Raw genomic sequence first — 15,246 nt, forward strand, 5'->3', positions numbered from 1 at the left:
AGCAATTTGTAAGTTATTAAAAAATTATGATACAAGTGCATGGCTAGTACTAGGAAGTTTTGGTTAATAAAGAATAGCTATAAATAATGTATAAGACTATCATATTTATTCTGAGAAAAAGCAGCATGAATACAAACCTTCTCTTTATCATACATGTGGAGGAGAAGCCACGTCTGTCTTGTCTTCTGAAACTTCCATTCTTCTGGGGTTTTAGACCAGCTGTAGGAAAAAAAACCCAACAAATCTGCTAAAATGGAATACTGTGATATCAAAACATTAGTTATTTAGAAAATATTCCCTACAATGCTTCCAAGTGACTTTGTATGCACAACATGGAGTGGCACGGCACTTGGGGACACAGATACTGGCACACATTTTGTACAGGGCCACCTGACTTCTGTGCAAAATAATATATGAGATATTATAGCCAAGAAGGTAAATTTTCTTCAGAAAGCACTGATTCCTTGAATTTAAATATCAAATCCCACACCCCCAGCTTTGGCCAGTCCTTTACGAGAGATCATTGCCCTCATTTGACCAGAACAAGAGAGCACCCAAATCCCTACCCCTGCTGCTGGGCTGAGGGTTTGGGGAGGTGCAGGGGACAAGAATCAAGTCTGGGTTTTCGAAAGTCGCTATTTCACAATTAACTGAAATGTGTATGAAATTAAACAGCCTCTGAAGGACTGGACTTGTGCTACAATGGTCACCTCAGCAATGGCTGCAGCCCACCACAGATGGCTGCTCTAGAACAGACAACATTCATCCCTCAGGAGCAAACGTTTTAAGGCCTGGGCTTATCTAAATGCGTGACTTAAATATTTATATTTATAATCTAGAAAAATGGGTGTTTTATGTCTCCCTCTCCCATGGAGAATACTCAGTGCTGTTGAAAGTGAGAGGCTGAACAAATGATTAACATCTGCAAATGTTCATTGGCTGTTTAGCAAACACATTTTCAACATACAACATTTTAGCTGGGTTAAAATACCACATTCATGTGCATCTTGAACGTGTTTTTAAAGCTGGTATATTCTGGTTTAGAAGAAGGCATTTATTTCTATTAAAAAGACGAGCAAACCAGTAAATCTAGCTAAAAAAAAAGCTACTATTTTCAAGAATTATGTTGAATAAAATTATATTATTATTTGAAATTTAGTATTGTGACATGTACAAAATCTGACAGTACACTAAAGTGTCATTTGAAAAGAAAGAAAAAAAATACAAGAAAAAACCCAGAAATGCTAACACTTATTTGATTTTTCTCCAAAGAAAAGCAGGTCTCCAGAGGGTAGCATGCAAGATGCCATTAATGTTCCAGCTTGTTTTACACAGCAATAGAGAGCACAGAAATCAGTTGAAAAGCCAGCTGGGTATGAGAATTAGTATTGTTTAAACACTGTCAAGTCTAATAAAGCAAAAGAGTCCTCATCTTTGGTGAATGCTGCACCAGCAAATACATTGTTCAGTCAATTCAATGAAAGGGAACAAAATGAGACCACAAATTTGTATAGAAAGGTTTCATGGAATCCTCTGAAGAAAACCTAAAGAAAGAAATTATTGTCTTGATGTTCAAATTCATGATAAAGAAAAAGAATCACAGCTCACTTGGGTTATCATCAGCTAAATATATTCAAAATAGCTTATAACCAAAATTTAAGGTAAAAATGAGACATTTAACAGTAAATCAGGAAGGACAGACAAAACCAATAACCACAATATATCATCCTTCACATGCTTGAGTTAAATTGACAGATGAGCTGATTTAGAGGGTTCTTTTGGCATAATATAGTAGCCAAATAAGTAGGCAGAAGTTTGCAAAACAAATATTGCACAAAAGCAGGAGGCCAAAAAGCTGGCTGATACAAGTTATAGAATTAAATAAAAAACTATTATCATGGTGAAACCATCCCTTCTCCCATCACCATCAGCCTAGAACCCAAAGTATTCACAAAACAAAATCACACAGCCCTTGGTGTCACTTGTCTTTGCAGCAAGGTGCCCAACTGGACAGCAAATGACACCACCTGAAGTGTGAGGAGCCAACACAAAATGAAGTAAAAATGGCTTTTCTTCTGGGTGCAGTTTGTGGGGCCAACACCAACCTCATCTGTACCCACTGATTCTGTTTGCTAGGCAAACACTGCAGCTCCTAACAGAGAAACTGGGACTTCTGCAGGAAGTCCTTCAAAACAAACAAAACAAAGCAATGACAGTGCTTGCTGATTCTTTAGCGTGTTCTTCCATGAGGCTCACCCTCAAGAAGAAGAAGGTAAGTTGAAAATTCTTTTCTATGTAAATAAAGCCTGGGAGCAGTTCACATTACAGTCTCTGCAAGGTGACAAGAACAAGCTGAGTGACAGATCTGTGACTGCATCCCAGGACAACAGTTCCTCTGCTAATGAAAACCTTTAACATATGTTTGCATTTCTCCAAACTGTTCTATGTATTTCAAGATTTGTGATGATATCCATTGGTTGGACACACCATGGAGCACTCTGAATCCTCTACTCTGCTAATTTTATGTTTCTGTCATGGTATCACCTGAGTACTGCTGGCATTAAAACTTGAAAAATACAGCCTGATTTCACTTAATTTCCTATAAAACTATAGGATGTTAAAATATCTTTATTACCTAGTTTATAAACAACTGAGACCAACAAATGAGTGCACTATAAGGTTAATTGCTCTTATTAACCTATTACCAAAACCATATGCTCTCTTCTACATGCTAAGGCAAGTCGTTGTACTCCTGCATCCAAGACCCCATATGGACTTTCACTCCTGTGAATTCTCTTGCAGAAACAAACAAAAGTTTTAGTTTGTCTTCCTGAAAGGTTCTGCTCTATATACACCACGGTAATTCATATAAACAACAAATACTTTAACATAATCAACTGCAGGAAGTACATTTATGTCCATTATAGCACCAGAGCCTCACATGCTGTTTCTTTTGTCCTATTAGAATTGAACGCTAAATTATTACAACGAGAAAAAATAGTATTTTCCTTAATAGCTATAGGTGTACTCCTATTTTCAGAAAAGACTCCAAAGTTTTTAACTGGTACTCCAACCATGGTTGTGTCAACAATGCCTGTTTCTGTCCCTTCAGGAAAAGGGTCCTTCTCTTGACCCGAATTACTATCAAACTGTAGGCAAAACACTCCTGATAATGGGTGCACAATCTTTAATGCAGATAACAGGACAGTTGCTCCTCCAACAGTTATTAAAACAAAACTTTTCCACTGATTCCTATGATTATGACAGCTTTTTCCTACTCCTGTGGCAGCTTTATAATCTACGGAAAAGTATCACTCCATGACAAAGTGAGAGGATTATCTCCTGTTATCAGGATGACATCATTAGTACATTTTTAGAAATGCTCAATTTCTAAACTAGAGAAGTTCAACCCTTACAACACAAGAGAGGTTTCATTTTGCTGTTTACATGCAGATAAGCTTCCTTGACATACTACAGCAGGAGAAAAGGCTTTTCCTTTGAGTGACCAAATATACAGAGCAAAACCAACTACATTACAGTTAAACCCTCTCTTTTTATAGAAAATTGCAACCCCTTTCACAGTTTGCATTCGTTTGGTAGCTTCTGGAATTATCTGTGTCAGGATCTAGAAGAGACCACAGAATTGGATGAAAAATACACACGTGTAAAACATGTATTATTCCAGTGTGTCTTGGGCTAATTTTCAATATATTGTACAAACACTAATTGCCTTCTTTACATAGCTAATGTTTGTATCTTTCTCATGAGCTCCAGCTCATTGAGAAAACACATTGCTTGACTTTAGTTAAAGAGAACTTAAATGTTTGTGCAAACGATCTTCCTAAATGGCTTTGAATTTGAATAGACAGAGGAAATGAATCAAATAAATCAAGCAGCTCAGGAAATTTTACATTTGGGCTTTTGTTTTTTAGCAGGAGAGTCTCACATAGAAAAGCTGCCCAAGATTCTCACTAGTCTATCTCATATAAATGACTTCTAGCATCTACAGTCGCCTCCCATAAATCTATTCCCAAAACATGGGAATTCAGGCAGTGGAAGGAGGCAAACAGAAGGAAACTGGGAGCATGCAGGGCAGAGCTCTCGCTGGGGTGTCCCAGGAGAAGGAGATGGGGAAGGGAAAGCAGGCAAATTGGTTCCAGAAACACAGTATGAAAAAAACATCATTGTTACAAATTGGATTCAGGAAGTCAACACAATGCATCTGCTGAGACAGGACAAAACTCTACAGAGCTGTCACAACCGGCAAATGATCACTGAGTGTAGAAAAGCTCAGTGCCGAGAATCAACCACTTTACTGATTCAACTTGAAAAAATTATTGGCTAGGAGACAAGTCTCAAGAAACCAGAAAGAGACAGGGATGTGACTGCTGACACCTTCCAGCACACACAGAGCACTGCTGTGTGCCAGATGCTAGGACAGCTCACCTACATCCACTGCTCCAGATGAGTGCAGCCCACCCTGGATACACCTTTCAGCCTCAGCATCTATCCAAGGAAAAGCAGATTGCCACCAAATTTGGATTTCTCCAGTATATAGCCCAGTTAGCAAACTAACTTTAAAATTTTCTCCAGCCCTGAGGACCAGCTCAGAGCACAGCCCTGTGCAACTCTCCTTTGATTTATCCCACGTCTGACATTCCCAAACTTCCCTCAAAGGAGGGACAGAGCCACGGGTCTGGCCCATTGCACTAAAGTGAGCTCCACCGAAAAGATCTACGGAAAACATAAAAATCAGAATTCTACAACACTCCACAGAAATGGTCCCATTCTTCCCACCTCATCATTTGGTTTTTTTCCTGTTTTGATACACCAGCTACTCACCACTCTGCTACCTGTCCCTAAGGATCACCTGTATCCCTCCACAGACCCTCCAAGGAAGGCTGAACAGGAGTTATGGCACACAATTAAGGCTTGCAGGAATCAAGTTAGGACCTTTATTCCCCAAACTCTCTGCACACAGCATCATTTCTGAGCTCACCGCCCTACCCGTAAAATGTGGGTAACAGGTGTTTCCTCAATAAAGAACAACCTTATTCCAAAAAAACTCCCTTAAAGACATTTAAAGCCTTGCTGAAACACTTGGCACTCAAGGGATCTGCTGGAATACTTCACAGTGCAATGCATACAATAGCAGCCTCTTTAAAACCCCATGCACTGGTGTTTGAGGCAACTCACTGCCCTTATAAGGCCCGAATTTGGAAACTCTGAACGCTGTTATCAGGTCAGTCCAGAGGTGAGCCCAATGCACATATGGCCAACAGGTGAGCAGGGAATGCTGCACCTCAAAGAGCCTCCCTGGAACCCCTGGAAGCAGCACGGAGGGAGCAAAAACTTGGCATAAGCTCACTCTTGTGGGAGAAGAGCCATTTTATGGATGGAGCTTTCATATGGACATATAAAAAATATATGGATGTGGATGGAAGTTTAACATATGCCCTTATACAGCATATAGTGAAGTAGGAATAATAATTTTTTCTCCAGTTATAACACGTACAATTATTTAAAAGGAAATGTAAAAGTGTTTTTTTTTTATTGGGGGTATTCAGAGTCTCTTCGATTTCTCTCAAGGGTATTTAAAATGGATTTACTTTTACAAAGATGTTTTTTTGAATGTCTGGTGTTCCACACAAAACTGCGTGCCTAGAAAAAGCTGCCTCATGGTGAACTTCATTGCTCAATTGCAAGAAGAAATCTCAGTTTAAGTGTGTGTGATGCTGACTGTCCTCATCTGAGAAGAACAGCCAAAATTTAAATTATAAATGGATTTTCTGAAACTGAGCTGGAATGGCTGTAGTTAAAATCCTGGAAGCACAGATCTGTGCTAAGAACCAACATCAGGCATGAGAGACAGCTATAGCATTTAACTGTGTTTTTCTCGTGTCATGGATGAGTCTGTTTATGTCCCAACTCCAATCCCTGGAGAAAGTTAATATATTTATGCTGATATTCTCAAATGCAGGTTGGAGTCCAACTAAATCATGACTCAGATAAAGGTTTTTTTATTTTCCTGGAAGAAAGAAAAGACACTAATGGAGCTCATTTGCCAAAAGAAAACTTTCTAAAATTGCCAACAGATTTTAGAATCAGTGCCACATTTTTGGTTGAAAATCCTGGCATCATTTTTCAATCTGTGGTTTGAAAACATTTTTTAATATATTCTTCCATCTGGTTTAGACACAGTATAATGACTATAGACTTGTGAAAAGGCAAGAGGAGGAAGCTTTTTTTAAATTTAGGACTCACACATACAGGAAAAAATAAATGTGCTTTTAAGTGTCCCATTTTTGTCCTGATGTCCAGTATTAGGACAGATTATATCTGATTTTATCTGTGCAGCAAACAGGTCACAGGATTTTCTTAGAAAGTATTTATAAAGCGAAAGAAAGGGGCCTTTGTGCCATAAAGCCAAGTTTGATTAGATCTACATAAAATGTTTACCACAGCTTATCTTTTATTCTATGTACTTTTATCACTTGCCATTATTTGTAAGGTTTTATTATTATGTTTGCATCCTGCATCTTCAGCCAAACTAGAAATCCTCTTCCTCCCCCACCACAGGCTCTGTTCAAACGCAACATGAGACATTCCCTTGAAGAGCTTCAAGTATAAACAGATGAGACAGATGATAGGTGGGAAGAAAAGTTGACCCAGAAAATCGTAACAATGCCTCAAAACCATGCAGCAGGTCGTGAGGAGAGCTCCTGCCTCTTACATCTGGTACAATACACGTGGGGTGCCTCGCTGTGATTCAGCTTCTCGTGGGCACCAACACACCTGCAAACGCCAACGGCATTCAACCAGGGAAAAAACCCATTACAATTTCTTTAAAAGTTATTTTCCTGATATAGTTATTTAGTTGCTGGTATCTGCATTAGCCCACCTGCAGCAAAACTGCATTTTGATTTGAAAAAAATTTTTATATAGCAGTAATAACGTGCTGAGAACTTGCTGTTGTTTTCAGTAATAATAAAAAGGTCAGGCTTGAAAGGCCACAGCTACTATTACTGTATTTCTAAGCTAAATGTGCTTTTTATTTTACATACATTCATAAAAAGAACACAAAGCAGGAATTGAATTATCACAGAAGAAGAATAAAAAAATAGAATTTGAGCCCTTCACAGCCAATCTGTTCTGCTCATGCAAGGAATATACAACCAAGTATTATCCCAAAGTCCCATCTCCTCTCCAGATGTCCATCTTTTCTTGCACTTAATTCTGGTCACACTGATGCCTGAACCAGAAATAAGGGAAAGGGAAAATGAAAACAACTGTTATGCTTCCCTCCCATGAAGAACATCCTGGGGGGTACGAGGAGATAAAGAGGGCCCCACACTCAGTATGAAAATCATGTAAGGAGACAGCTGCACGTAAAATCCTTTCCAAAACTTGGCAAAAGTCCATTTATATAAAGGCTTTCTGAAGATCAGATGAGCAATATGCTACCAGACCCAGAAAAAAAACAAATATGGTCAATTCTCTTCTTCCTTACTGTTAGACCAAAAATTGTCCAACTGTGGTACAGAACGCTCCTGCAAAGGCAACAGACTCAAGCTGAGGAGCTCACTTTCATAGTTTTTTAAATTGTAAATCAGCTTCTAAAACTTTAAAGGTTCAAACAAACAACAACAGCAGCAAAAAAAGTACACCATGACAAAAAAAAACCCAAACCAACCAACAAACAAAAAGTAATAAACCACCCAAACTTTTGTGGCTTATTAATTAAACATGAGAAATGTATGAAAGTGTCATAGTTTTCCATATAACAAAGGTAAAAAAAAAAAGCTGGAAGAGAAACAAACTTCATGTGAAACTTTATCTGTGAAAGCTTTTAGGGAGGGATGAAGAAATGGCCACTTGGAGGAAGATTTGGATACTGAAGACGTGTGCTGATTGGTTTTGCTTTGAACCAGCCAGGACACCCAAGAACCAATTTATTGCTCATTACACTGAGCTGAAGGTCTGTGCTCCTCGGTTCTGCACTGGGGCTGTCTCAGGAAGCCCTGAGGCTGCAAAGTGATGCTGACACCCTGAGAAGGTGCTGAAAATGGGCTGCCCTTCGGCACCCAGATGGCTTCAATTTGTCAGGTTGGGTGTTTCTGTGTGGTTTTTCTCTTTGCAAAAGCCTAAGGGATTTCCACAGCCAACAATTGCTCTTCTGCAGTTCTGGAGTCCAGAGCAGCGTTTCACTGTAACAAGGAAAAGCAAAGCTCTCGTTCTGCTAAGGAGATGCCAAATGCTGACCTGCACCACATCCCAGAACCAGGCACATTTTTCCTTTCTGGCCCAGCATCCAGCAGATCTAATCCCAGCTGCATGGAGCCCAGCTGGCCTCTCCTCCCCACAAGATGCAAATTCTCTTCCTGCATGTTTCCCAGTGGGGTTCCCCCATGTCTTTAAGGAACAGGAGCTGCTCAGAGGGTGGACCACGGTCTCAGTGAACCTGAGGGGTGAAACGCAGCCCAGCAGCCTGGAGGATGGCCAGGCAGGCTGGGTGCCAGCAGCATCTCTGTACAAATACCACCAGTGTCCTCTCCTTTGCCTGATAACCCTGACAAAGAACCGGCCTCAAACCAATCTCATCCCTTGTGGTATCCAGGGACTCCCCTGTGCATCCTCCAGGAAAGGGGAAATCCTCCCCTCAAATGGAAGCTGAACTTTGTGCTGCAGGACCGGCCCTGTAACTCTTCTACAGAGCTGGTTTATTCAGAGGGAAATGTTCTGTAGGTATAGAACTGTCAAACTGCCAAATACTGGATTGTCAAATTCCTACTCAGCCCCTTTACCTAAGTGAGTTCTCTTAGGACAGTACTGAAGAACTGCTATTTATTCATTTGGATACCAGCCCTTGATGCCCTGTTGCAGCAATTACTTTTGCGGGTTTTTTTTTTAATTCTAAATGAAATCCAAGTATTTTTTATTTCTGGTTAGTTAGGCAAAATTCATTTTTGCTACAGGAAAATGTAGCCCTCTTCAAATGACCCTCCTCACAAAAGGCTATTACAGTGCATCTGAGAAGTACGACGTGTGGGGTTATTCTGGACCAAAAAGAAGAATATATATATAAACCTTAAAAAAATCCCCAAAACCGATCAAAAAGACACATCAGCCATCCTTGTCCATTTTACATCCCAATCTGGACATCCCATGGCTGCATTCATCAGGAAGTATGGCAGAGGCAGATGGAGGCAGTGCTGCAGACCCCATGGCATGTGAATCTCCCAAGCTGTAACCTTACAGAACAATTTCTTTTTGCAGAAGAGCTCTAAAAAGGGACAATATCAACGTCAAGATCAACCTAAAAGTGTTCAGCAGTCCACAGCCCACTCACTTTTTTTTGATTTAGCTGAGACATTCAGCTCTCACTGCATAATAAAATCTGCTGTCACACCAAGGTGTTTAGGGCAGTGTAAGATTCCCCTCCTCTAATACCCTGTGACACAGGTTGCACTAAGATCTTAAGTCATGGTCACGTATGCTTAAAGAAGTGGATCTGCCAATTACTGCTTCCTGCAGATGGCTCTCATTCCAATTCAATTTCACTCATATAAAAGTAATTACTGATACCTTTGCAGGCATTATCGTATTAATAAATGTGTGAAGGAGGAGACAAGTTTTATTAAGGATCTAGTTTTATTATTTCAAAAATATTTCCTGTTATTCTAACTCTGGTTAGGAAGCCTTGACAGCTCCCTGGAGCTAATTGATTAATAATCATTGCCAATTGCATTTTAAATTTTAATTTTGGCTTTGGCTGACTAGTCTAAATGATTCCCTAGAGCTACGAAACTCCTCACCACTACTCTGAGTATTTAGGCACTGGATGAATAGCTTGAATGTGCTTGAGGAAGTGAGCAGTGGTGCTAATTCTCCGAGATCTGCATTTTATGACACAGAGAAAACATAAAAACTCCCTTCTGCCTTTCTGCCATGTCAAGAACCTAGTCTGAATGGAGGAAGATGGGTGAGCACAAAATGCCTTTTCTCAAAGCCAGAAGGAGGGTTAAGGATGGGATGCCTAGGCTTGGAGCCAAGAGTGAGGCAGGGAGTTGGGAGAGCCAGGGGAGAGCAGACTTCAGAAGCTGGGAGAAAAAGCTGTGCCTCACTCCTTCAAATGAAATATTCCCAAAATAAAGTAAATAACCCCGCCATCTGCTTTTAGTTAAAATATATCAAGAGGTAGTTTGTTGTAATACTTATATGTGAAATGGATTCTTTTAATTATTCTGGTTTTATTTGACTTGAACAGTGCCAAATTCTCCCCAAAGACAAATGGAAAAGATCAAAGTGCTTGTGTGAGGTTTTGAGCACTTCAGTGAGGAGTGAAGATGTCTCCTCACTGTCAGAACATAGTCCTGAGGCAGACTGGTCTGTTATTAAAGACTTATGAATCTCCCTAATATATCTCACAAGGTTTCTGAAAGTAATACCAGATGAAATAATATATTAAAGCTGCTTAATTATTCAATTAGATGCAATCTCTTTTGTACAATACAACGGAAAGATGAAAGCTGTATCTCAGCGATAAATATCTAATGGCTACATTTAATAAACTGTTAAGAAAATTCATTTATACTAAATTTTATTTTACTGGAAATGAGTTGTTAAAAAAGGGGACATTAAATTTTCTTAACCAGGTTTGGAAATCAAGATGCTATTTTACGGGAAAGAGAATCAGACAAAGAAACCTTAACTGTTTTTATATGAGTATTCGTGGCTTTAATACATGTAATCTAATTTTCCCCATCTGAGGAAGCACTTTACAGTCCAGCAGTTAAGTACTGCTAATACAACTTACAGTTGTAACAACATATATGTGAAAAATTTTAGAAGTTTTAACCATCATACTGATAAAATTATCAGCAAATAAAAGCAAACTAAATTTTGGAAAAAAACCCCAAGAATAATTCATCAAGAATGCACTGGAAGCCTCCTCAGGCATGTAAGCCATCTTAAGTACCACCACACATACTTGGCAAACTTGGGAATTTTAGTTCCTGTGTTTTATCAGAAGCAAGGAAATGGAATAAAGCTGCTCTGGTCACCTGCAGCAATGCCAGGAAGGACACCCCAACCATGGAAGGCAGAAAGCTCTCCCAAGAAAGCAGTGGCAAGGTTTGGAATATTAATCCATTAACCCTGCACGCCCACCAGAAACTCCAAAACTGCCTTGGGATGCCACTACAGAACAAAATCCATGCAAACCTCCCTTTCAAAAGAAGGAATTGAGAAAAATCCTGCAGGTCTGTTGGGAGCAGACATTGGTTCAGGGCCAAAGAAAACAGAGCCTGTGATCAGATGAGAAGAAAGTTAAGTCTACTTTCCCTCATCTCACTTCTCTGAAAGGAGACCTTTGAACAGTACAGGGACTTTGGTGAGTCACAAACTTCATCACTGTTTAATTTATCACCTGAAAAATGGGGTAACATAACACTTTCTCAAAAGCTGTCATAATGAGAGTAAATAGCTCACTGTCAAAATACCTTTCATTTATTTATCAAAACACAGTTGAGCTATGCAATCAGGAAAGGTATTATGGAAAAGCAAATTATCATTGCTGTGGCGGGGAGAAGATAGAGACAATATGTTTTTTAAAAAAACATATTAAAATCTCTTTAAAGACGGGGCTGAGCAGTCAGGTATTTTTCAGTTGATCTTGTAATTGATAAATAGCAGATGAAAGGATTTGTGAATTCATGTTAATGATGTTATTAAATACACTATTTCCATATGAGAATGTTTGAACAAAATACCCAAGCAAATATTTTGACAGCTTTGTTTCACACTGAAAAATTGGTAGAAGTGCAAAGAGACAGAAGGTTCCAAAGTAAACCACTCTGCAGCTTTTACTGAAATATGCTTTGAGAGGTGGACTTGTGACCTTCCACAGAATTAATTCAAAGACTTAGAAAGGCAAATAATTTTATTTAGAGCCATAAAGCAGGATTAGAGTTCCCTATTCCATTTTTCTTCCTTTGTTAAATTTAGTGACCATTTATGGTTATGGAAATTAGAAAAGAAATCTCTTTCCTCTGCATAAACTAAATAGGGCAACGGTCAGATTCTGACAGATGGAACAGCTACTGACTCCAACTGAGGAAAATTTACCATGGACCTGAGCCTCCCTTTCTTTCTCCACTCTAGCCATACACCAGTGCTTATCAAAGGGGAAAGAGGAAACTACTCCAAACCCATTCCTTATAGAAAGTACTTTATCCAGGATAATATTAGTAGCAAAACCATAGAAGGTTTGGTTCAGTGGAAGTTGTGTTAGTCCAGCTGCTCTTCCGAAGCTCAGCTGAATGAGTTGCATCATAAGCATTTACTAATTTGGCTGGAAAATCACGCAATCCTTGATGTTTCTAAAATTTCTGAATGAGCTGAAAATGCCACAGAAATACTCGCAACATCTCAGAACTTCCAGCTATAACTAAGCTTAAAAGTCCTAGAACCTGACATATATCAGAACCTCCCAAACACCTATTTTGTCTCTAGAAACCAGAGCTTTTTATCCAAAATGCTGGAAATGGCAAAATAAATCCAAAAATATTTGTAAGTACCTAGGACCTTCACAATTCAATCCATGACTGTGGAGAGGATTTGCTAGAGATTATTAGACTGAAATTATTTTACAAAGTGATTCTGTCCATCTGGAGTGTTTCCAGGATAGTATTACAGATACTGAGAATATATTGCTAAGGTTTGTTTTCTTCCCAGAAATTCTTGGTAAAAATAGCTAAGATTGGCTCTGAGCCACTTAAAAGGGGTTTGTTCTTGTTGTTCTCTCTTTTGGTTGCTGTTTTTAGACTTGTGTAGTAAATGATTCTATTATTTGCCAGCATTACCTTGAACTGACAAGTTTATCTTCATCAGCAGCTCAAGAAGCCTCAGTGCCTGCTCTGGCTCTGGAAGTGTTGTCACTTATAAATCAGCATCATGCAGTGCCTGAGCTCATCTGCAGAGAGCCACAACTTCTTAATTCAGGCTCATCTGAGTGTTAATTTGGTTATTCAGTTTCCAGACCCAAGTATTCCTGCACAAGCACCGTCTTCTGTTCAGTGCCAGTGCAGGCATCTCTTCAACCATCTGCATTGCAAAATTGGATTTGAATGGAAGACCTTTCTTTCGCCATGCACTCTTCACACAAAGTCTGGCTCACTCACTCTGGATAGCTGTATTATTTATAAGTGGAAAAAGACCAGAGATACAGATAAGGAGCAGCAATCTGCATGATCCCACTAAATTAAGAGTAAGATATTCATATGCATCTAGCAAAGCATTGAAATTGTTGTATTAAAACCATAAAAAGCAGCTAACCCAGCAAGAAGTTAATAACAGTTTAAAAGCAATTTCTGCAGAATCTGACATCCTGTGGATGTCATGTGGGGGTTAGAAAAACACTGGCATGTCTCCAACACGTATCTACGTATCACTTGCCATCAAGATACAGAAAAGTGAATGCAGAAGTCAATGACTCTATCACAGGGAATGAAAATCATCGACTCAGGCTGCCACCAGACATCTTGTTTGAACAGGCAGAAGCTGTATGGTGCTGTAACTCAGAGTGTAATGTGACAGTCACAGAATCCTAAATGCACAGTTTGAATAATCAGATGATAATGAGAATACTAACACCTGGAAATGGGTATTATAAAGCCAGCTCTGAAACAGGAGCGTATCTGACTTGCTGCAGCCAGGCTCAAGCAGGATGAGAAACCCTGAAAATGTGTTACAGCTATAGTGGTATATTCATTCCAACACTGTCACTACCACAAAACTCAGTAATAGTTTGAGGGGAGAAAAAAAAAAAATCATTTATTGTTCAGAAAATCCAACGTGAAATCTCAACATTCTACAGCTCAAAGATGAATCCAACACTGTTGCCCACAAAGCAACGCCACAGGGACAGGGAGCAGGGAGGAATCACAGACCCCCAGTCCCTTCTGCGTGGTGCTGGAGGGCAGCTCCAGTAAACCCACATTTGTTTCCAGGTGTCACATTTCCAGAAGGATCATGAATGTGCTGCATCACTGGAAGGGCAGTGAGACTGAGAAACCCAACAGAGCCACAAGCAGGATGTAAACACCAGCATGGGAGAAATTATTTACGAACTGTGGGGCAATACTATGATTTAAATAAACCTTGCTTAATAACAGGTCCAACACAGCAGAACAATTTTTCAGCTTCATATACCCCACCAGCAAGCTTTGTCTCCTGCAGAAGATAAAATGCTTGAACGTGATAACAGAAGAGCTCTAAGCAGCACAAAATCTGTGGAGTGAATACACCCCCTCCACCTCCCCCACCAGAATAAGTGCTGGCATACCGGCACCCTAAAAATAGGAAAGGTGTGGGCATTGCAACAGAGAGCTTTGTAGAGCTTGTGAGTAATGTCAGGGCTGCTAGGGAACTGCAAACAAACCGAGGTGGCTTCATCAGATGCCACTCAGTGTAGCTGAAGTTACACAAGGGAGGGCAGGATAATGATAAGGTAATTCAGTCTCAGCAAGCTGAGACTCCCTGGCCACAAACAGAGACAGTGGCTGCCTTTAAAATGAGGAAAATCTGCCCAAGTATTAACATCAAATGGAAAACCTGCAGCTTTACAGACGGGCTGCTTTAGGTCAAGGAGAGGAACCCCACTTGGAGGCAGGTCAGGCCCTGGTAGAAATTAAAAGTCAAGCAATATAGAAACTTGGAGAAGTGCTAAAACAAATTCACTGATCTCTAGAGTATTAGGAAAAGTGCAAGCCTTTGAAATCAGATATCAACAAGTGCCTGCCCAAGTTCATGTAAAACAGAACAACCCCAAATGCAAATTTATCCTGTATCTGGCTCTGGATTCATGAGGCTTCTTACGGAACTAATGAATATGACAAAATGACTAAAAGCATGTAGGAATAGATTAATTACATCCATACTTAATGCTTGCCCCAGAACCTTTAGCCCTGGGATTATTAAAGCAAAACTATTCCCCTAATCTTTGAGGAAACGCTGCTCTTTCAACCTCAAAGCCCCAATTGTTGAAGGGAGTTCAGGAACACTGCTGTGTCTAATTACAACAGTTTCTCTTAAGTTCACACACTATTTTTGTCACTGGCTAATTGAGATGCATCACTTGAGCAGTTCTCCAACATTTTATGAAATTCAAGATAACTGATGAGCTCAGATATATGCTGCACCTTCCAATCAGGAAGGAAACTCGATCTCCATTTTGGAGAGCGGGGG

The 15,246-nt window shown here is 39.7% G+C and overlaps 1 protein-coding gene across 3 annotated transcripts in view; it reads right to left on the reverse strand.

Annotated features, from left to right (window-relative positions):
* Positions 1 to 15,246, reverse strand: part of C15H7orf50 (chromosome 15 C7orf50 homolog) — a 122,117-nt gene that overhangs the window by 6,302 nt on the left and 100,569 nt on the right. For all 3 annotated transcript variants that reach the window (XM_040078863.2, XM_040078864.2, XM_040078865.2), the window contains one exon: positions 138 to 219. In XM_040078863.2, the coding sequence (XP_039934797.1) occupies positions 138 to 219 (82 nt within the window). The remainder of the gene's footprint in view (positions 1 to 137; positions 220 to 15,246) is intronic.

The sequence above is a fragment of the Hirundo rustica genome, chromosome 15 (genome assembly GCF_015227805.2).
Source record: "Hirundo rustica isolate bHirRus1 chromosome 15, bHirRus1.pri.v3, whole genome shotgun sequence".
In the NCBI taxonomy this organism is placed as follows: domain Eukaryota; kingdom Metazoa; phylum Chordata; class Aves; order Passeriformes; family Hirundinidae; genus Hirundo; species Hirundo rustica.